Source organism: Hypanus sabinus, chromosome 10 (genome assembly GCF_030144855.1).
Source record: "Hypanus sabinus isolate sHypSab1 chromosome 10, sHypSab1.hap1, whole genome shotgun sequence".
Lineage (NCBI taxonomy): Eukaryota > Metazoa > Chordata > Chondrichthyes > Myliobatiformes > Dasyatidae > Hypanus > Hypanus sabinus.
This window is the reverse complement of record NC_082715.1, coordinates 122,900,010-122,921,416: the sequence shown is the minus strand read 5'-3', so window position 1 is coordinate 122,921,416 and position 21,407 is coordinate 122,900,010. Positions and strand designations below refer to the sequence as shown.

The 21,407-nt window shown below is 43.9% G+C and overlaps 2 protein-coding genes across 2 annotated transcripts in view; both read right to left on the bottom strand.

Moving 5' to 3' along the window:
* The window catches only part of LOC132400343 (phospholipase B1, membrane-associated-like), a 70,988-nt gene extending 55,412 nt beyond the window's left edge, over positions 1 to 15,576 (bottom strand). Inside the window, exons 1-5 of the mRNA XM_059981296.1 lie at positions 15,525 to 15,576; positions 11,091 to 11,207; positions 8,996 to 9,064; positions 5,173 to 5,233; positions 989 to 1,047 (exon numbers count right to left, since the gene is read on the bottom strand). Coding sequence (XP_059837279.1) covers positions 989 to 1,047; positions 5,173 to 5,233; positions 8,996 to 9,064; positions 11,091 to 11,207; positions 15,525 to 15,572 — 354 coding nt within the window. The 5' untranslated portion in view covers positions 15,573 to 15,576. The remainder of the gene's footprint in view (positions 1 to 988; positions 1,048 to 5,172; positions 5,234 to 8,995; positions 9,065 to 11,090; positions 11,208 to 15,524) is intronic.
* A 3,912-nt stretch (positions 15,577 to 19,488) lies between these two features.
* LOC132400344 (phospholipase B1, membrane-associated-like) overlaps positions 19,489 to 21,407 on the bottom strand; it is a 66,834-nt gene continuing 64,915 nt past the window's right edge. The window contains exon 25 of the mRNA XM_059981297.1: positions 19,489 to 19,702. Within this exon, the coding sequence (XP_059837280.1) occupies positions 19,574 to 19,702 (129 nt within the window). The 3' untranslated portion in view covers positions 19,489 to 19,573. The remainder of the gene's footprint in view (positions 19,703 to 21,407) is intronic.

The window sequence follows — 21,407 nt, the reverse complement described above, 5'->3', positions numbered from 1 at the left end:
GGATGGGATATGGGCCTAATGCAGGCAAATGGGCTTGGTGTAGATGGGCATCGTGGAAGGTCGTTTTGTGGATGGGGTGCCAATCGAGCAGGCTACTTTGTTCTAAATGGCGCTGAGCTGCCTGACAGTTGTCACTGCATCTATCCGAGCAAATGAAGAGCACCCTTTACCCTCCTTTCTCTTTGTTGCTAGTTTGGGCAATGTTGAATTGGGGTGACCGGCAGATAGTGAAAACTAAGCTGAACTGAAATATGCGTTTTTATATTCTGTGTTTTCGCTCATTTTTTACGTTGCTATTTGCATAATTATTTTTTTTGCACATGGTGGGGGAGTTTGATGTTTTTCTTTAAGCGAGTTCCAAGGTTTGTCTTTGTTTCTTGGCTGTTTGTAGGGAAGACAAATCTCGGGGTTGTATTCTGCATACATGCTTTGTACGCTGAATCGTTGGAACGGTTTTGGAGAGTCAGGAAAGCAGCAAGTCACTGAAGGACATCTGCCCTGGGAACTGCAGGATTTATGTGGTTCTCTGGATTCATTTTCTGGCTAGGAATGACTTCCAGGATACCGACGGTGGGTTTCTTGGTTATGTTACCGACGTCAAACCTCAAATGTAGGTGGTTAGACTTACTCTTGTTGGAGCTAGTTATTGCTGGGGTTTGTTGTGGAATAAAAATAACTTGGCATTTATCAGCTGGTGTTTGAATGTTGAGATAATCCTGTATATCCATTTTGCAAACATCTGATGTGCATTTACAATGTTAATGGAGTTTAAAAAGTCCTTGTTCACCATGGTAATAAATATATAAATAACAGGTGGTGGGAATTAACAATCAAGTTGGACATAACACAGTTAGTATAGTTGCTATGTTATCATATTTTTTGTTATTTTTATGGTCCATTAAGATTATTAAATAATAATGCACAAAGATTTTAATTTGCACTTTATAACAACATGCATTCATGTTAGTGACTCAGACCCTGGACTAACCGTCAGAGAGTCTCCCACAGCGCCGATAACTTTCACATCTGCTGGTCGCAAAGAGTGAACTGGAAAAAAAAGTCAGGCAAAGAATGGTTGTAAGTCCTGCATACTATTGATGGTATAACTTCATGTTTCTTAGAGAAGCTTTAATGAGGAATTCAATGGGTCAAGGCAGTGTCTGTGGAGAGAATGCAATTGGAGATATTTTAGGTTGGGACCCTGCACCAGGTCTGTAGTGATGTGGAGTCTAAATCCCAAATATCGACCATTTCCTTGCTTCCAGAGATGCTGCTTGTCCCACTCAGTTCTTCCAGCAGTTCTTTTTCACTCTAGATTCCAGCATCCATAGTCTGTTGTGTTCAAAGAGACCCTAACTGTTTCATTACAAATTCATTTTAAAGGATATGGTAAATCATGGACCAGAATCAGATTAAAAACCTCATTGGAGGGGTGGGGTCAGATGGGATTTCCTTATGGAATGGAAAGAGGCCATTTGTTCCATCTAACTCATGCTACCTCACAGTGTAATCCTCCATTAATTTTCCCCATAACCAATTCTCCCCAGATTTCCATCAACACTTCCCCCATAAATTCTACCACCCACCTATAAACTTGGGAGACCTGACAACAGCGATTTAGCCTACTAACCTGCACACCTTTGGGACAGTGGAAGAAATTGGAGCATTCAGAAGGAAAACACACAGGCTCAGGGAGAATGTGCAAACTCCTCATAGACAGTGCCTGAGATCAGGATTGAACCCAGGGCATTGGCATTGTGAGGCAGTGGTTCTACCAGCTGCACCACTGTGCTGCCCAGACTAACTGGAACCTTGCTGCAGACATTGCCAATTGGACTGACGATTAATCAGTTGATACACATGCACCAATGCAGTAAAATGCTAGCCTCAGCTGACCAAAGAAGAACACACACAAAATGCTGGCGGAACACAGCAGGCCAGGCAGCATCTATAAGGAGAAGCACTGTCGACGTTTCGGGCCGAGACCCTTCGTCAGGACTAACTGAAAGGAAAGATAGTAAGAGATTTGAAAGTAGTGGGGGGAGGGGGAAATGCGAAATGATAGGAGTAGACCGGAGGGGGTGGGATGAAGCTGAGAGCTGGAAAGGTGATTGGTGAAAGTGATACAGAGCTGGAGAAGGGAAAGGATCATGGGACGGGAGGCCTCAGGAGAAAGAAAGGGGGAGGGGAGCACCAGAGGGAGATGGAGAATAGGCAGATTGATGGGCAGAGAGAGAGAGAAAAAAAACAAACAACTAAATATGTCAGGGATGGGGTAGGAAGGGGAGCAGGGGCACTAACAGAAGTTAGAGAAGTCAATGTTCATGCCATCAGGTTGGAGGCTACCCAGCCGGTATATAAGGTGTCGTTCCTCCAGCCTGAGTTTGGATTTATTTTGACAGTAGAGGAGGCCATGGATAGACATATCAGAATGGGAATGGGACGTGGAATTAAAATGTGTGGCCACTGGGAGATCCTGCTTTCTCTGGCGGACTGAGCGTAGGTGTTCAGCGAAATGGTCTCCCAGTCTGCGTTGGGTCTCACCATTATATAAAAGGCCACACCGGGAGCACTGGACGCAGTATACCACACCAGCCCACTCACAGGTGAAGTGTCGCCTCACCTGGAAGGACTGTCTGGGGCCCTGAATGGTGGTGAGGGAGGAAGTGTAAAGGCAGGTGTAGCACTTGTTCCGCTTACAAGGTTAAGTGCCAGGAGGGAGATCAGTGGGAAGGGATGAGAGGGATGAATGGACAAGGGAGTCGCGTAGGGAGCGATCCCTATGGAAAGCAGAAAGGGGGGAGGGAAAGATGTGCTTGGTAGTGGGATCCCGTTGGAGGTGGCGGAAGTTATGGAGAATTACACGTTGGACCTGGAGGCTGGTGGGGTGGTAGGTAAGGACAAGGGGAACCCTATCCCGAGTGGGGTGGGAGGTGGATGGGGTGAGGGCAGATGTGCGGGAAATGGGAGAGATGCGTTTGAGAGCAGAGTTGATGGTAGAAGAAGGGAAGCCCCTTTGTTTAAAAAAGGAAGACATCTCCTTCGTCCTGGAATGAAAAGCCTCATCCTGAGAGCAGATGCGGTGGAGGTGAAGGAATTGTGAGAAGGGGATAGCATTTTTTTCAAGAGACAGGGTGGGATGAGGAATAGTCCAGGTAGCTGTGAGAGTCTGTAGGCTTATAGTAGATATCAGTAGATAGGCCGTCTCCAGAGATGGAGACAGAAAGATCAAGAAAGGGGAGGGAGGTGTCAGAAATGGACCAGGTAAATCTGAGGGCGGGGTGAAAGTTGGAGGCAAAGTTAATGAAGTCCACGAGCTCAGCATGCATGCAGGAGGCAGTGCCAATGCAGTCGTCGATGTAGCAAAGAAAGCAGGATCTTTCCGCCAGAGAAAGCAGGATCTCTCAGTGGCCACACATTTTAATTCCACGTCCCATTCCCATTCGGATATGTCTATCCATGGCCTCTTCTACTGTCAAAATGAAACAACACTCAGGTTGGAGGAACAACACCTTATATACCGGCTGGGTAGCCTCCAACCTGATGGCATGAACATTGACTTCTCTAACTTCCGTTAATGCCCCTCCTCCCTTTCTTACTCCATCCCTGACATATTTAGTTGTTTGTTTTTTTTTCTCTCTCTCTGCCCATCACCCTGCCTGTTCTCCATCTCCCTCTGGTGCTCCCCCTCCCCCTTTCTTTCTCCCAAGGCCTCCCGTCCCATGATCCTTTCCCTTCTCCAGCTCTGTATCCCTTTTGCCAATCACCTTTCCAGCTCTTAGCTTCATCCCACCCCCTCCGGTCTTCTCCTATCATTTCGCATTTCCCCCTCCCCCCCAGTACTTTCAAATCTCTTATTATCTCTCCTTCCAGTTAGTCCTGACGAAGGGTCTCGGCCCGAAATGTCGACAGTGCTTCTCCTTATAGATGCTGCCTGGCCTGCTGTGTTCCACCAGCATTTTGTGTGTTGTTGTTTGAATTTCCAGCATCTGCAGATTTCCTCATGTTTGACCAAAGAAGATGTGGGCTTAACCCAGGCATGGGCAAACTATGGCCCGCGGGCCATATGCGGCCCGTTAAGCTTGTTAATCCGGCCCGCAGAACTTTTTTAAAGAATATAATATCCCATGATATTTTATTTTCTCTTATGAGGTGTATTACCAAAAACACTCTGTCCATCTGCTCCTGGTCCGGCCCCCCTGTCAAATTTTAGAACCCTTTGTGGCCCACAAGTCAAAAAGTTTGCCCACCCCTGGTTTAACCTAGCCTCTGGATTAGCTTCTAACTAGCAGTTCATTGCGGCAGGGAGGTGTGTTATTATGTGAGTACATAATGAAGAACTTCAGTTCTCAGCGTGCAATGTGGGTGGTCCACTTAGAACTGGGAGTAAAGTTGGTGGGTCACACACACTCTCGGTGGGCTAGAAGTTCCAGAGTAAAATCTGTTCACGATGAAGCCATTCTGTAAATCAGTAAATAAATAGTTCTCGCATTTTTGCCCATGCAAGTTTGTCTTTGTTAAAGAACAAACATAACAGGAGGGAGTGATCCCTGTCAGAGATACTGACTTCTGGATAAAGCTTGAAACCAAACTCACATATCCTCACAAGTGAACTTTATTCATGTTTTCTTATGGGATGTGAACAACCCCCATTTCTAATTGCTTGTGATGTCACCACGTAGGACAAGATTAAGGGATTGCTCGTTGAGTTGTAAACCATACTAACCTATAAATACATTGCTGTTCCTTTGCATCTAAAGTTTGTAACTGCCTACTTCATTCTAAGGACTATATAGGTTCAGAAAGATGATTCAAAGTTACAAGGCCCAGAAGGGATCAGCAGTAAGTTAACAAAAATAAGATACATTTCCCTTACTTGAAGCAATAATATAGGCCCTGCAATTACTGAAATAGCTAGAAATACTCAATAAAGTTCAGCATGGTAGCATTAAAAGCAATTCCCTGAAAGAATAAGGTACAGCCAACCTAGTTGCCTGCGAATGCCAGTAGAGTTGCCTTGGGGTTGCTGTCAACAGGCTAAACACAGGAGTAGAGGCTAGTTCCACAGATCACTTACAACGAAGCCCATACAAGAAACAGTCTGCATGTCAGGAGCCAAATAAAGGAAGATTTGTTTTGAAAAAATAATGGAATAAAAAAGTCTAATACTACCTGAGCTTGGAATGACATCTGATGGATGCTTGTCTTTGCAAAGCAGTTCACTGCCATAAACCTGGTAAAGATCACATTTAAAATTCATTCCATTGTCACACATTGTCACACAGAGTATTTTCCCTTAGGTTGCATTGGAAATGGTTTCCAGATGGTACTTGATGCCAGAACGTCTTTTCACAAACGCTGCACACGAGGCTGCTAAATATGATAAGGACCCATGGTAATTACAGGAAAGATATGAGCACGGATAGAAGATTGGCTGACTCGCAGGAGGCAAAGAGTGGGAATAACGGGGGCTTTCTCTTGTTGGCTGTCGATGACTAGTAGAGTTCCACAGGGGTTGGTGTAGGTTCTGGTCCTTGTCACGTTACATGTCAACGATTTGAATCAGAGGCTTTATGGCCACACTTGCGGATGTCACTAAAATTGGAGGGGCAAGTAGTATTGAGGAAGAAGGGACTCTGCAGAAGGACTCAGACAGATTAGGAGAATGGGCAAAGAGGCTGGTGGAATCTAGTGTAGGGAAGTGTGTGGTCATGCACTTCGGTAGAACAAATAAAGGCTTAGACTTCTAAATGTAGAGATTATTCAGAAATCAGAGGAGCAAAGGGACGTAGGAGTCCTTGCGCAGGATTCTCTAAAGGTTAACTTGCAGGTTGAATCAATGGTAAGGAATGGAAATACAATGTTAGCATTCATTCGGAGATGACTAGACTATAAATGCAAGGATGCAATGCTGAGACTTTATAAGGTATTTGTCAAACTGTACTTGGAGGATTGTGAGCAGTTTTGGGCCCCCATCTAAAAAAATGTGTTGGCATTGGAGAGGGTTCAGAGGATTCATGAGAATGATTCTGGGAATGAAAGATTTAATGTATGAGGAACATTGGAATGTTTGATGTCTCTGGACCTGTACTCCTTTGAGCTTAGAAGAATGAGCGAGGATGCCTTTGAAACATATTAAATATTGAAAGACCTAGACAGAGTGGACGTGGAGAGGATATTTCCTATCGGGGGTGAACCAGAGGGCACAGACTCAGAATAGAGGGATGTTCTTTATAACAGAGATGACTGGGAATTTCTTTAGCTAGAGAGCGGAGAATCTGCAAAAATTCATTACCACAGATGACTGTGGAGGCCAAGTTATTAGGTATATTTAAAGTGAAGGTTGATGTTTTCTTGATTAGTAAGGGTGTCAAAGGTCACAGGGAGAAGGCAGTAGAATGGGGTTGGGAGTGATAATAAGTCAGCTATGATGGAATAGTGAGCCAAATGGCCTAATTCTGCTCTTATGTCTTATGGTCTAAATTAAACACTGCAGTGTTTAGGCACAACCTCAGAATAGAAGGCCATCCCTTTTCAACAAAGTTGAGGAGGAATTTCTTTTGCCAGAGGGTGGTAAATCAGTGCCTTAGATGGCAGTGGTGGCCAAGTCATTGGACATATTTAAAGCAGAAGTGGATAGGTTCTTGATAAGTAAGGGTTTCAAAAGTTACAGGGAGAAGGCAAGGGAATGGCATTGAATGGAGTAATAAATCATCCATGATTGAATGGCAGAAAAGACTAGAAGGGCTGAATGGCCTAATTCTACTCCTCTGTCTTATGGTCTAATATAAAATGAGATTGCACTGAAAGTAGCTTCGCAGGTAGACTGGGTATTGAAGAAGGCTCTTGGCACGCTGGCCTTTATCAGTCAGAGCAGTGCGTATAGAAGCTGGGATGTTATTTTGCTTTTGTATAAGTCGTAGCTGAGGCTGCATTTGGAATTTTGTGCTCAATTTTGGTCACCGTCCGATAGGAAAGATACTATTCAAGTGGAAAGAGTGCAGAGGAGATTTACGAGGATGCGGCTGGGATGAGGGAGGGAGCCATGGAGAGAGGTCGAGCAGAATGGAGTGTAGGAGAATGAGGGGTGATTTTATAAAGATGTATAAAATTATTATGGGCACAGACAGAGTGAAAGCATACAGCCTTCTTCCCAGGGACATAGGTTTCGGGTGAGAGGGGAGAAATTTAAAAGGAACTCGAGAAGTGAATTTTGATACATAAAGGGTGATGGGTGTGAGTTGCCAGAGGAAATGATTGAGTGTGGCACAAAAACAACTTTTAAAAGACAGTTGGATAGCTTCACGTATAGGAAGGGCTCAGAGGGATATGGGCTAAATGAAAGCAAATGGGATTAGCGAAGAGAGGAATGTTGGTCAGCATGCATCAGCTGGGCTGGAGAATCTGTTTCGATGCTGTATGAACCTGAACTGTGACCAGGTTCTCCTATATCATCATATGATCTCTGGCATCTTTTAGATGGAATTGGAATTATATTCATAAGAAAAGCATGATTTCTGTGAAATATGCAAATATTTGTAGAAATATGTGCGTTAATTGGGAACCTAGGTTTCTTTTGCACCCAGAATTTCCTCAAATCAACCTTCTAGATTTGAGGAAATTCTGGATCTCCCTTGTGGGATCAGGTCAAAGAGGGTCAGGTGTAGGCTGAATCATTTTATAAGGTTTCTTCAGTGACAAAACATCCACTGCATTACGTGATAAGCCATGCAAGATTTCGCCTAGTTGCTTATTACGCAGCCCCTCAGAACTGTTGATGAGTTACTTCCTCTCTAGATTTTTTATGTTCTAAGATGACGGAAGGTGCCAATCCTGGAACCACAGATTCTTCCACATACATGACCAGAGATACCAGCAGATTCAAGGTTAGGGTGTGGGGAGGGGGTGGTGCAACAGCTTGGGAAGCTGCCTTCTCTTTAGTTAGACCTCTGTATCTCTAAGGCATGGATATGAAGAGCCCAGTGCTTTGAATGTTCCTGCTCCACTTTCAATGTTTATCAGCTAGGGATTTCCAGGAGCCCAGTGGGAATGTTACATATTTGTCACAGAGGCTTTGAGCACATCGTTGACTTTTTTTTTTCCTTTGCCTACGAGATAACTTCCTCTCATGTCAGATCATGGAAGACTGAGACTGGTGTCAAACCTGTAAACAACAAGGCCTGCCCAGTGTGGATTTAAGGTGTGAGGGGTGAGATTTAATAAGAACCTTTTCACTCAGAGGGTCGTCACCATATGGAATGAGCCACCAAAGAAAGTTGTGGAGGAAGGTACATTAACATAATTTAAAAGGTGCTTAGACAGGTACACAAATAGGAAAAGAGGGATACGGGCCAAATACAGGCAAATAGACAACACGGTAGTGTAGTGGTACTTTACAGTACCAGCGGCCCAGGTTCAATTCCCACTGCTGCCTGTAAGGAGTTTGAACGTTCTCCCCTTGACTGTGTGCATTTCCTCCAGGTGCTCTGGTTTCCTCCCACAGTCCAAAGATGTACCGGTCAGTAGGTTAATTGATCATTGCAAGTCCTCCAATGATTAGGCTAGGATTAAGTCATGTGATTGCTGGGCAGTGTGGCTTGAAGGACTGGGAGGGCCTATTCCATGCTGCATCTCAATAAATAAATAAAGCAAACAAATAAAGAAGATAGAATGAGCTTTTCTGGGAATCTAGGTTGGCATAGACCAGTTGGACCAAAGGGCTAAATGTCTGTGAGTCAAAGTGGGCCTCAGTGATGCCTTGGGGTTGGACACCAACTCTGGTTCACTTACCCTTCCAGTAAATTTGGAGGATTTTCAGGTGACTCTTCAATAATTACCACAAGAATCCCAAGTGCAAGTACGATAATTCCCCTCTTGCTCTCTGATTCATTGCTATCAAACTGGGTCAAAATATATATTTCCAGTAGAGAGTTGCTAAAGTGCGTTGTAAAGATTTAATGGAATATGTTGCTTCCCTTCCAGCATTGATACTGACCTGATTGGGATCCCCTGTGGTTCCAGTGATGGATGGTGTCGTTTGGAAGGACACTTGTGATACAAATGACTAGAATCACAAAAGGTAAGTTAAGTCTTTCATACAAATGATCTTTTTTCCAACGAAATACCTAAATCATAAAATATCTATGAAAGAAAGTCACTGTTTTCCATATTTTATCCTTGCATGTTGAACTCAGACGATCAATAAATTCAAAAAATAGCATTGATTAATTTATCAACTGAACTTCCTAAATTTACTAAACTTTGAATATGATTGCTAAATACACCATATGCATCCAGATTTTGCTGCACCTTTACAGACTCCGTTCAAAGTTGACTCGAGTTCCAGGAGACATTAACCAGTTAAGTCAAGCCTTCAGTGATTTAAACAGGACAACTATTTGAATGATGGGTGTGTGAATGAGTAACTTAGATTTGCACAGCAGTTCTGTGATATTATGTTACATATGTGGACATTCTGGGTTACTGCTGTGAGATTACTTCAAGAAGGGGTAATCTCATTCTCAATCATTTTGTCACAGTGATGGGAGAGACACAATATTAAAGTATTATTACACAATAAACATTAAAAATGAAGCAGGGGGAATATCCTGGGATTGGATACACCATTCCTCTGGTAGTGTATGCTTTCTAGCTGGTGACCTCAATTAAACACATTTTATTCTTGCCTTGAGTCCTGCCGAAGGGTCTCGGCCCAAAACGTCGACAGTGCTTCTCCCTATAGGTGCTGCCTGTGTTCCGCCATCATTGTGTGTGTGTTGTTATTCTTGCCTTCTCAGTTTTCTAAACTCCAGAGACTATAGAGTCCTAACCTGTGTATCCTGTCCTAATAGGACAACCCTTCTATATTTGGGATCATTTTGATGAATCATTTCTTAATGACCTCTATTTAAATAGCACTTTTACTCAAATTGGGGTCCAAGATTGTTCACACTACTCTAGATACGGTCTTACTAGAGTCTTGTGCTTTACAAGACTTGCCTCATTTATACTCCAAACTCCCTGAAAAAATGTCAGCTTTTCACTAGCTCTCCCTCTTACCAGATTTGCTCCTATGCAATGAAGGTTTTAACCTGAAAGGTCCATTGTTCATTTTGCTCCACAGATGCTGCCTGACCCACTGAGTTTCTGCCCTGCTTTGTTTGTTGTTCCTATGTTTCATCCCAAGAACATCCAAATCCCTCTGTACTTCAGCCTCTACAGCTTTGCTTCATTTAAATAATACTATTTTCTCTTTCTCTCCCACTAAAATGAACACCTTTGCATTTTTCCACATCGTACTCCACTTGCTAACTTTTCAGTCACTCACTTAACCAACCAAAGTCTCTGTAAACTGTTTGCATCATCCTCTCAAATTGCCTCCCTCCTGTATTTGTGTCATCCACAAATTTGGCTACTGTACTCTTGCTTCCTTCCTCTGAGCTATCAGTATGGATCATAAACAGCTAAGGTCCCAGCATTAATTCACTTTGGTACCACGATGGTTGCCATCTTGAAAATGACCCCTCTTTCCTTGCTTGTTAGCTAATCTTCAGTCCATGCTAATATGTTCCCTGCAACACCATGGGTTCTCATTTTGTGACTTAACCATTTGTGAGGTAACTGTTGTGAGAGCATAAGGCCATAAGACATAGGAGCAGAATTAGGCCATTCATCCCATCGAGTTTGACTAATCAAGAACCTATCTTCCTCCACCTTAAATACACCCAATGACTTGGCCTCCATAGCTGCCTGTGGCAATGAATTCCACAGATTCACCACCCTCTGGTTAATGAAATTCCTCATCATCTCTGTTCCCAGATGGATGTTCCTCTACTCTAAGGCCATGTTCTCTGGTCCTAAACTTCCTCTAGAACTCTATGCCTTCTAGAAGTCTAAATGCAATTCATGTACTGGTTCCCTACTATCAATGTTGGAGATATCCTCAAAAAGCTCCAATAGATTTGCTCAGCTATACAATTGGGGCATGCACCATTTTATCTCTCTCCCTCTCTCTTCTGCCTTGTGAAGTACAGTATATTTCACACTTAAGGAAACATTTCATTGAAGCAAGCCGAGAGTGCATGTATTACCTTGTGCGTTGTTATAACGGTAGTCTGAATGCTGCTGGGGGCCACTGGAGTTGTTTGCCCAGGGTTACTTGGATAAGTATAATTACTGTTTCTGTATGTTCTCAAGTACGGCTCATCCTGTGGTTGTCAGAAGAAAGAACCTGATTAGTTTGCCAAACCCAGATTTACTCAATTCATTTGTACTTCTAGATCACACTGGAGAATTATTTAGAATGAGAGGTTCCTGCAACAATACCTCCTCCACACCCACCATCAGCACAGGTACACCACAGGGCTGTGTGCTTAGCCCCCTGCTCTGCTCACTTTATAACCGCAAAGCTAAATACAGCTCCAGTACCATATTTAAGTTTGCTGATGATACCACGATTGTTGGCCCAGTCAAATGTGGCGACGAATCTGTATATAGGAGGGATTCTGAAAAATCTGGTTGGATGGTGCCACAGCAACGACCTCTCACTCAACATCAGCAAAATCAAAGAGCTGATTACTGACTCTAGTCGGAAGAAGCCAGAGGTGCATAGGTCAGCATTCAGTAGGGGAACAGAGGTGGAGAGGTTCAGTGGCTAGAAATTCCTCGGTGTTGACATCTATTCTGGGACCAGCACGTGAGTGTCAACACAAGGAAGGCACGACAGTGTATTTACTTCCATAGAGGTTTGCGAAGAATTGGCACGTCACCAAAATCTGTGGCAGATTTATATAGATGTACACTGGAAGGTATCCTAACTGCTTGCATTACAGCCTGGTATGGAGACACCGATGCCCAGGAATAGAGAAGAGTACAGAAAATGGTGGAGACAGCCCAGTCCATCGCAGACAAAGCCTTACCCACCATTGACCAGATTTACACGGAGCACTGACACAAGACAGCAGCATCCATTGTCAAACACGCCCTGCATCCGGGCCGTGCCCTCTTCTCGTCATTACCATTGGGCAGGAGTTACAGAAGCCTTATGTCCCACACCATCAGGTTCAGGAATTGTTAGTACCCTCTAACCAACAGGCTCCCGAACCAGTGTGGATAACTTTAATCATGACTACTCTGAACTGATTCTAAGACCTACAGACTCACTTTCCAGAACGGTTTGCAGATCATGTTCTCTATATTCTTTTTATTTGCACAGTTTATTTTCTTTTGCACATAGGTTGTTTGTCAGTCTTTGTCAATGTATAGTTTTTCATAACATTCTATTAATATTTTCCCTGTCAAAGCCTACAAAATGAATCTCAAGCTAGCACATAGTAACATATACACAATTTAATAATACTTTGAACTTCTAGATATAATCTATACTGTATATCTGATCTTTTACTATTATTGAATATCCTCCTAATCTACATTGGGAATGCTTCCTGCAGTATTGATGCTACTTGCAACATTAATCCAGCTTTTCCTTTCCCACTGGTATTTAAAGATCAAAGTTCAAAATACATATGTAACCCTATTCTACCCCGAGATTCATTTTCTTGTGGGCATGCTCTGCAAATCTATGCCTGCCACCCTCCACCAGATTTGTGTTCAAACTTGGCTCGTTGGCTAACTCCGCTAGCAGCCCCGTGACTCAGTGGTGAGAAGGCCACCTTTCATCGGCAGTTGAAGTAGTTGGGTATATCGCTTTACTCATGGGCTACACCCACGGTCTGCGTGAAGGCACCTGCCGCAGTCTGAATTTCCATCAAGGACCATCTTGAATGAACTGGCTCTCTCGGGAGTATTAGCCCTGCCTCCTTGGAGCCAACCGTCTACACAAAGCACTTCTTACAATGGGCACGTTCCTTCAAGCAGCATGCTGCATCTTCCCTTGTGACCTGCTCCGCAACTCCTGCCAAACAAGACAACTGTCCTTCAGAAATCTGATCCCACCCAGCTCCCCCGATCTTCCACTGGGCACAGAGTCACAACATGTACCAAGATAATCCTGGCTGGCTGACACCGGATTCTAAAGATGGACAACATGGCTCCTTATCTTCAGCTGAAGCCAAAACTCTCTTACTAACAGGACACACTGCTTTTGCAGAAAGCTGCTTAAATAAAAATATCTCACATCATAGCTGTAGAAATTTTAACCAGGGCATTACGTACCAATAACAGGATCAATGAAAGCTCAACTAGAGTGCAGAAGGCAACAAACTGTGCTAAAGCAAATGCAAATAAATAGCAATAAATAACGATAATATAAGCTAATGAGATAAAGAGTCCTTAAAGTGAGATAATTGGTTGTAGGAATATTTCAATGATGGGACAAGTGAGTGTAGTCATCCCCTTTTACTCAAGAGCCTGATAGTTGAGGGGTAGTAACTGATCTTGAGCCTGCTGGTGTGAGTCCTGAGGCTCTTGTACCTTCTACCTGATGGCAGCAGTGAGGAATGAGCACGGCCTGGGTGGTGAGGATCTCTGAAGATGGATGCTGCTTTCCTACAGCAGCATTTCATGTAGATGTGCTCAATGGTTGGGAGGGCTTTACCCGTGATGTCTGGGATGAATCCACTACCTTTTGTAGGATTCCCTGTTCAAAATCATTGGTGTTTCCGTACCGTGCCGTGACGCAGTCAGTCAATATAGTCTCCATTCACACCTATAGAAGCTTTAGGTGCCATGCCAAATCTCAGCAGACTCCTGAGGAAGTGGAGGTGCTGCCATGCTTCCTTTGCAAAGGCGCATGTGCTCGGTCCAGGACAGGTCCTCTGAAATAGTAACACCCAGGAATTTAAAGTTCCGAACCCTCTCCACTTCTGATCCTCTGATGAGAGGATGTATTCTGTGTACAGTACCTTATCTCCTCCTATTGGTTGTTATTCATAAGAGATATAGAATAAAGGAACGCAGCACAGAAATCGGTCCTTCAGCCCTGTTTCCATGCCAACCAAGAGCTAGTCCCATTTGTTTGCTTTTAGCCATATCCCTCTGTAAACGTTCCTATCCACGTGCTTATTCAAATGTTTTTCCCAAATGTCATTATTTTACCCATTTCATTTATTTTTTCTGGCAGTTCATTTCATATTCATGCCACCTTCTGCATGAAGTTGCCCTTCAGGTCCCATTTCAGCCCTTCCACTCTGATTTTAAACCTATATCTTCTAGCTTTTTTTTTCCTGGGAAAAAGACTGTGCACATTCACCCTTTCTAAGACCCTCATGATTTTATGAGCACCTATAATGTCACCCCTCAGTCTCCTACACTGCAGGGAATAAAGTCCCAGACTCCCTAGTGTATACTCTAAGCCCTCCAGTCTTAGCTATATTCTTATAAATTACCTTTGCACTCGCCAGCTTTCCTATAACAGGCTGTCCTGCCATCAACAGCATAGTCAACCACATTATGGTCACTCTGTAGTCATCTTCCATCTTCCAGCTCTTCTGATTTTTGCAATGTTTTTCCAGCACTGTTATCTTTCTGGCTCTATATCATTAACTTGGGGCATCTCTACTGTGCATTCAGCTGACAATGTTAACTTGGACAGGATCAGGATGAGATATGTGGAGGGTGCAGAATTCGAAAACTGCATTCAGGGAACATCTTCAGCAGAATGTAACAAGCTCAGAGAGAGAGAAGAACTATTGGGCAAAGACTAGATAGAGCATCTGAAGAGGGTACTAACGATGAGATGAGTAACACTACAGATTCAGGTGAACTTAGCATTGTTATGATATAGGTAGATCTAGAGAAAATATTTTTACTTGAAATAAAACCTTTTAAATAAAACATGACTCAATTTATCAGAGCACACTGGAGACAAGGGTCAAAGGGAAACGTTTAAGGAAGTGACAGTGAGTGTGTACTTCCAGAATGAAAATTCTCTAAACTAGAACCCAGTGATATACGGGAGCAAACAGGGAAGGACAAGGGGCTATGATAAATAATAAGATTACAATTCTGTAAGGAAGTAGAGGAGTATAAAAATAATTTCACTGAAAATTTGAGGAAACAGCAAGAAATTGATGAAGTAGGGCATGATGGCCCAGCTAGATTCTGGCAAGAGAATTGACGCAGTCCAACAAGGATACGACACCGTCTGATTGATTGTTACAGTGAAAGCCTATGGGAGCCAATGGATAAAGCCAGCTGAATACAGCATTTGATCTGTGATAATAAAACAAAAGTTCTAAAGCCCTACAGTAAGATCAAAATCTTAGATGGAGGCCAGCTCTCCCAAGGATTGGCATCAAAACTCCTTTCCAAACATTTCAGTGAAGAAGATTGGGGAATCTTTTATAGTAAGTGGTGCTCATTCAATACCCAAGCTCTTCTAACACATTCTTCCCCCAAGGCTTGATCTGCTCTTGATGTTGTAACTGAGAAACCCGGTGCAAGATTGGTTGCCACTAATTTCTGAAATAATATATTGAATACAACCCAGTAAAATTTTAAAAAGAACTCAAATATAATTTCATTTTTATATTTAATGATAAAGGCCATTTTCACACAAACGTTACCTTTGAAGGACAGTCAAGGTAAAGGGGCTCATCAAGCGATTGATTCATAGTCTTTTGGCCCACTGGCTCCAGCTGAAAAGCAGAGAAGAAAGTTGATTTAGCTAACTGTACTGATCTAATTTTGAGCCATGTCCAAACATTTATTTACCAAATTCTTCCTCCAGACTCATCTCTCTACTCCCCATTGAATTAGGAGAGGGTTGAACTATTTCTTGAATATAAACGCAAGAGATTCTGCAGATGCTGGAAACCCAATGCAACACACACAACTCAGCCAATCAGCGCCTATGAAGATGAATAAACAGTTTGGACTGAGGGTCTTCATTAGGACTGGAAAGGAAGTGGGAAGCTGCCAGAATAAAAAGGTGGGAGGAGGGAAATGAAGATCAGCTGGAAGATGAGAGGTGAAGCTAGGTTGATGGGAAGGGTAAAGGGTTGGAGAAGAAGGAACCTGATAGGAGAGGAGTGTGGACCATGGGGGAAAGAGGAGGAGGATGGGGTGGAGAAGAGCTAAAGGGCTAGAGTGAAGAATAGAAGGAAGAGTGAGGGGAAAAGAAAAAAAAAGACTAAAAGAGGAAATTGATGTCATGTCATCAGGTTGGAGGTTACCTAGATGGAATATGAAGTGCTGTTCCTCCACCTTGAGAGTGCCCTCATTGAGGCAGAAGAGGAAGCTATGGACTGTGTTTGGCTGAACCTGTGTTTCCAGCATTCAGATGCCTTCCTGTTTCTGAAGTCATAATCACTCACGGTACAGAGACAGTTTTGTAAGGGGGTAAAGGCTCAAAAGGTCTCCTCTCATTCATTCTACCAACCAATCTATCCTATGCTCTCGTCCCTTGTGTTCATCTTGCCTCCACTTAAGTGCATCAGACCTGAAGGAAAATCTTGGGTTGCTGCTGACGTTTTAGATAAAATAAGATAAAATCATTTATCCCGAAGGAAATTACTGTTGCTCAGTCAGAAATACATACTTTAAAATACAAAATGTAACATTGAAGTATGAAAACAATACAAGATGTGCATTAAAAAGTAATAGTGCAAAATACAGGTGTGCAATGAAACTATATAGTTAAGGAGGAGTTGTAGAGTCCTACAGCCACAGGGTGAAAGGATCTCATGTGGCGTTCGATGGTGCACCTTGGAGGAATCAGTCTGTTACTAAAGGTGCTCTCCTGTTTGTCCAGTATGTCATGGAGGGATTGTCCATAATGCTCTGTAGCTTCTGCAGCATCCTCCTCTCAGGCACAACCACCAGGGAATCCAGTTCCACCCCCAGAACAGAGCCAGCCTTCCAGATGAACTTATCGATCTTCTGGCGTCAGCTGCTCTCACTCTGCTGCCCCGGCAGACTACAGCATAGTGCTGGCCACCACTGAGTCGTAGAGCATCTGCAGCATAATGCCATAGATGTTGAATGATCGGAGCCTCCTCAGGACGGACAGTCGGCTCTGTCCCTTCTTGTACAGAGCTCCTGTATTTTTAGTCCAGTTTATTGTCCAGGTGAATTCCCAGGTATTTATAGTCCTGGATAACTTCCACATCTGTTCCCTTGATGGAGATGGGAGTGTTTTCACTTTCCTGAAGTCCACCACCAACTACCTTGTCTCAGTGATGTTGAGCTGCAGATTCAGCCCACACCACTCAACAAAGTTATCCACCACTCTTCTCTACTCAGCCTCTTGACCCCAGCTGACACAGCCCACAAAATGCCGAATCATCTGAAAACCTCTGCAGGTGGCAAGACCCCGAGTTGTATCTGAAGACGGAAGCTAGAATTTCATGCTGGAATTGTTGGATGGGTTCCAAGGAATGCTACGGCCAGCATAGCCTCAATGGGCAGTGCAGTGGTTAGCTCAACGCTTTACAGTACCAGTGACTTGGGTTCAATTCCCGCCAATGCCTGTAAGGAGTTTGTATGTTCTCCCCGTGACCGCATAGGTTTCCTCCAACAGCCCAAAGACATTCTGGTTAGTAGGTTAATTGGTCATTGTAAATTACTCCTTAGTAATATGTGGTAGGAGGATCTGAATTGAGGGGCATTTGAGAGAGAGAGAGAATTGCTGCAGGGTTATGGGGAAATCAGAGGAAAGGAAGAGAAAATAATGTTTATTTTTGTATTTATTGAGATACAGTGCAGAACAGGCCCTTCCGGCCCTTCAAACTGCACTGCCCAGCAACCACCGATTTAACCCTAGCCCAAACAAGCGACAATTTGCAATGAGCAATTAACCTACCAAGTGGTTTTACATGTCTTTGGACTGTGTGAGTGATTGCTATGGTTGGAGCTGGCATGGCTCTGCGGGGCTGAATGGCCTTCTTGGTGAGTGAATCACCAATAGCCAGTTATTGGATGTGGAGGTGCTGGGGAGGGTGCAGAGGAGAATCAGATGGAGTGTTTCCAAGATGAGGAGAGACCGGAGAGGTAAGATTTTGGCTCACCTGGAATGGTAAATGTTGGTAAAGAATGTTAAGTTATGTGGGATATAAATAAAGACGACAGCTGGAAGCTTCTCACCATATCCAAAGTAGATAGAACGAGAGGATATAGATTTAGGGTGATGGGTAAGAGATTTAGAGGGGAACTGATGGGGACCTTTTTCACCCAGAGGGTGATGAGTACCTGGAGTGTGAAGCTAGGGAGTGTGGTGAAGGAAGAGTTCAGATGAGCCCTGTAATCATACAGGAATTGAAGGTAACGGGTCAAGTGCTGGAAGATGGGATTAATACACATGGGTGCTCACTGGTCAGCATGGCCTGTCCCATGCTGTATCATTCTACGAACGGCCAAGAGCGCACACGCTCACGTGCACCTTCTCATATCTGTGTGCACACACCTGCCCCCGGGCATACTCGCACGAACATCCACACTCCCATGTATACAAGGAAAAGAAGGTTAAAGATTTAATGATCAAATACTCGCCAGGTTCTTCCACAGAGCCCGCGCTGCCTGCGAGTGGGCCTTCACGTCGAAATGGAAGCAGTCTGGTGCAAAGTAGGACGTGTCGGGCGTACCGTTCTGGTGGGAGGGAAAGACATTTGTCATCGGGGGAAGTCAGCAGCTTGCACAGACCCCTGTCTGTATCTGGAGACAGGCACGGTCCCTTGATCAGATGATTAGTACTCCCAGTCCCCAGGGAACGTGTGAAAACAAGCACGAGGTTCAGATACATAGTTCCCTTGAAGTGGCGACACAGAATGCTTTTGTTACGCTTGCCTCCATCGGTCGGGATATCGAGTACAGTATCTGAGATGTCCTGCGGCAGGCTGTTCAAGATGCCGGATTTAGAGGACTCTATACACTTCTGGTTGTCCTGCTGTAGAAAAGGTTAAACGGGAAAGGGCAGAGAAGGTTCGTGAGATAGTTACTGAGACTGGAGGGGGGCTTGGGTTGTAAGGAGGACCTGGGTAGGTTTCTCTTTCCCTTGGAGCGTAGGAGGCCGAGCAGTGTCTTTATAGAGATTCCTATAAAACCACGAGGGGCGTAGATAAGGTGGATTGGCACTGTCCTATCCCCAAGGGTGGGGAGTCCAAGTTATAGAGCAAAGGTTTAAGGTGAGCGGGGAAAGGTTTAAAAGAGGCCTGAGGGCAACTTTATCTACACAGAGACTGTGAGAATGTTTGCCGTGGAGGGTGGTAGGGACAGGTACATTTACAATTTTTAGAACACATTTGGCAGGTGCATGGATTGGAGAGGTCCAGGGAATATGGGCCATACAAGGGGAATTGCACAGGCACCTCAGTCTGCGTTGACTGAGTGGGCTGAATTGACTGTTTAGCTGATGAACCTGTTACTCACAGTGGGCAACCAATGTTGCAATTAGGATTACCAAAAGGTACCAATCCTTCTCCTCCCCAACAGGACCTCACCTCACTCTTCCAGCTGGAGAGTCTCCAGCCTGTCAGCCCAGCAACTTGAGTGGAAATCCAACATGAAGCCTAACATTACCTAAAGAATGCTCCTCTGGACAATTGTACTGTTATTGGAGATGAAACATTGATGAGGAATTTTGCTGTTATCTCCCACTGGTCTAACTGGCAACAGCGCATTAGGTGCTGAGTGTTGTGGTTACCTTGTCCCTTGGCATTTGGACGTCCTCGAGAAATGGCTGGATGACCACGGTAAAGTCTTCCTTGCTGTCGTACCTTCCAGACTCGATCAATAAGTGTGTTCGCCTCTAAAAGTCAAACGTGGGTTCACGTTAAGGGATTTGGATCCTTTGTGAGTCCCATGGACTCCTGGTCTGGAGCCACAGGATTACTCTTACCTTGGGCTGTCTTTGGGAATCTGATTCCAGGCTCAAGATACAAGATTGTAATTCTTCATTATACGAGTGTAAAGGAGAACAAAATGATTGTTACTCTGGATCCAATGCAGCATAAAAGAACACAATAAAAATAAATATAAATTCAATCCAAAAAAACACAATGTTCAAGTGAAGTGGCAATGCGTGGGGCAATGGCAGGTGTTGAAGAGCTGTGGAGAGGTGTGGTTGCTATAGATATAGTGGTGATGGGGCGAGAGGTGGGTTGGGTTAATGGATGGAGGTATTGATCAGCCTGACCAATATCTGACTGATTTCCCCCACTGGATCCTCATTCATATACTCAAGGGCTCTGTTGCCAAAAGGACAAATGTCCCAGGAATGGAGGAATGGGATTAACAATTTGGCAAGTTGCATTCCTGTTGAGGCAGGAGAGCTACTCATACACTCCTGTCCTGAAGCTTAGGACCTAAATTACTATGAAATTTGTATTTTTCTTGTAGTTTAACTTTCTTTATACTTGCTTATCTGTTTTTACAATCACCTGTTTGTCTGTAAACTTCTGATGGATTTTCAAGTTCCTCTGTAAGTTTGAGATGTCATGGCAGCATGAATCAAGACTGTGCTTGTTGTGAACTGACTGTTCCTATCAGAAAAGGATCCCTTGTCTAACCAGCTTAAACTAGTTTGCAGTATAAAGGGAGGCTCAGAGTCTCTAGTCCTTTTTTATTTGCCTTACCTCTCTTTATTTCTTATTCGCCGTTCCTTGCTGCCACTCACTGTTACTTATTTTTAAAACTTGTCTTGTTGGACTTATTTGTTTTTAATTTGAGTGGCTTGCTGTTTTAAATGGACACTGCTGGAACTTTGATGAAGATCTAATGTTCAAGATGACTCCATTGAACAACATGACCAATGGCAAAATCCTGCAGACAATTCACAAAACTAATTTTTCTTCTTCTTCATTCAAATAGGTTCTACTACTATGTGCAATTGGAGCTTGTGATTTACATTTTGCTGGTGTGTTTTTGGGCCAATTGAGTGATCTGGCACTTTGCTGTCTCCGAGAGAGTTCGGTGAGGTTAGTGCAGAGTGTATGGCCACGAAGCCCAGGAGCCCAGACGCGGGGCACAAACCCATTCTCCTCCCTGATTGAGGTATTGAGCAGGGAAGACTGAGTGAAGTGCAGGTGGGGGTTCAGTGCCTTCAGCTTGTGTTTGACCAGCCTTCCCCTCCCTCTCGCTAGCTGCTGTTGGAGGAAAGTGCAGGGGTCTTGTGTTCCACGTTGCAAGGAGGCTTGTAGCTGTGGACTCATTTTGGGAAACTTTGAGGCTCATGTTGCATGTATTTCTGGATTCTGGTTACTCTTTTTTGCTGGTTTAGAGTGGTTTGATCGATGCGTACTGGGGCGACTCAGCCAAGACTGGCTTTCTGGCCTGCAGTCAGCTAGTAGCAATGAACTGAACTAAGCTGAATATTCCTGGACTCATGGTTTGATGTTGATACTCTGTGTGTCGTTCACTTGCTTTTTGCTGTTTCTACAACTTGTTCTTTTTCCGCTCATTGGGTGTTTGATATTTTCTTTGAACAGGTCCCATGGTGTTTCTTTATTTCATGG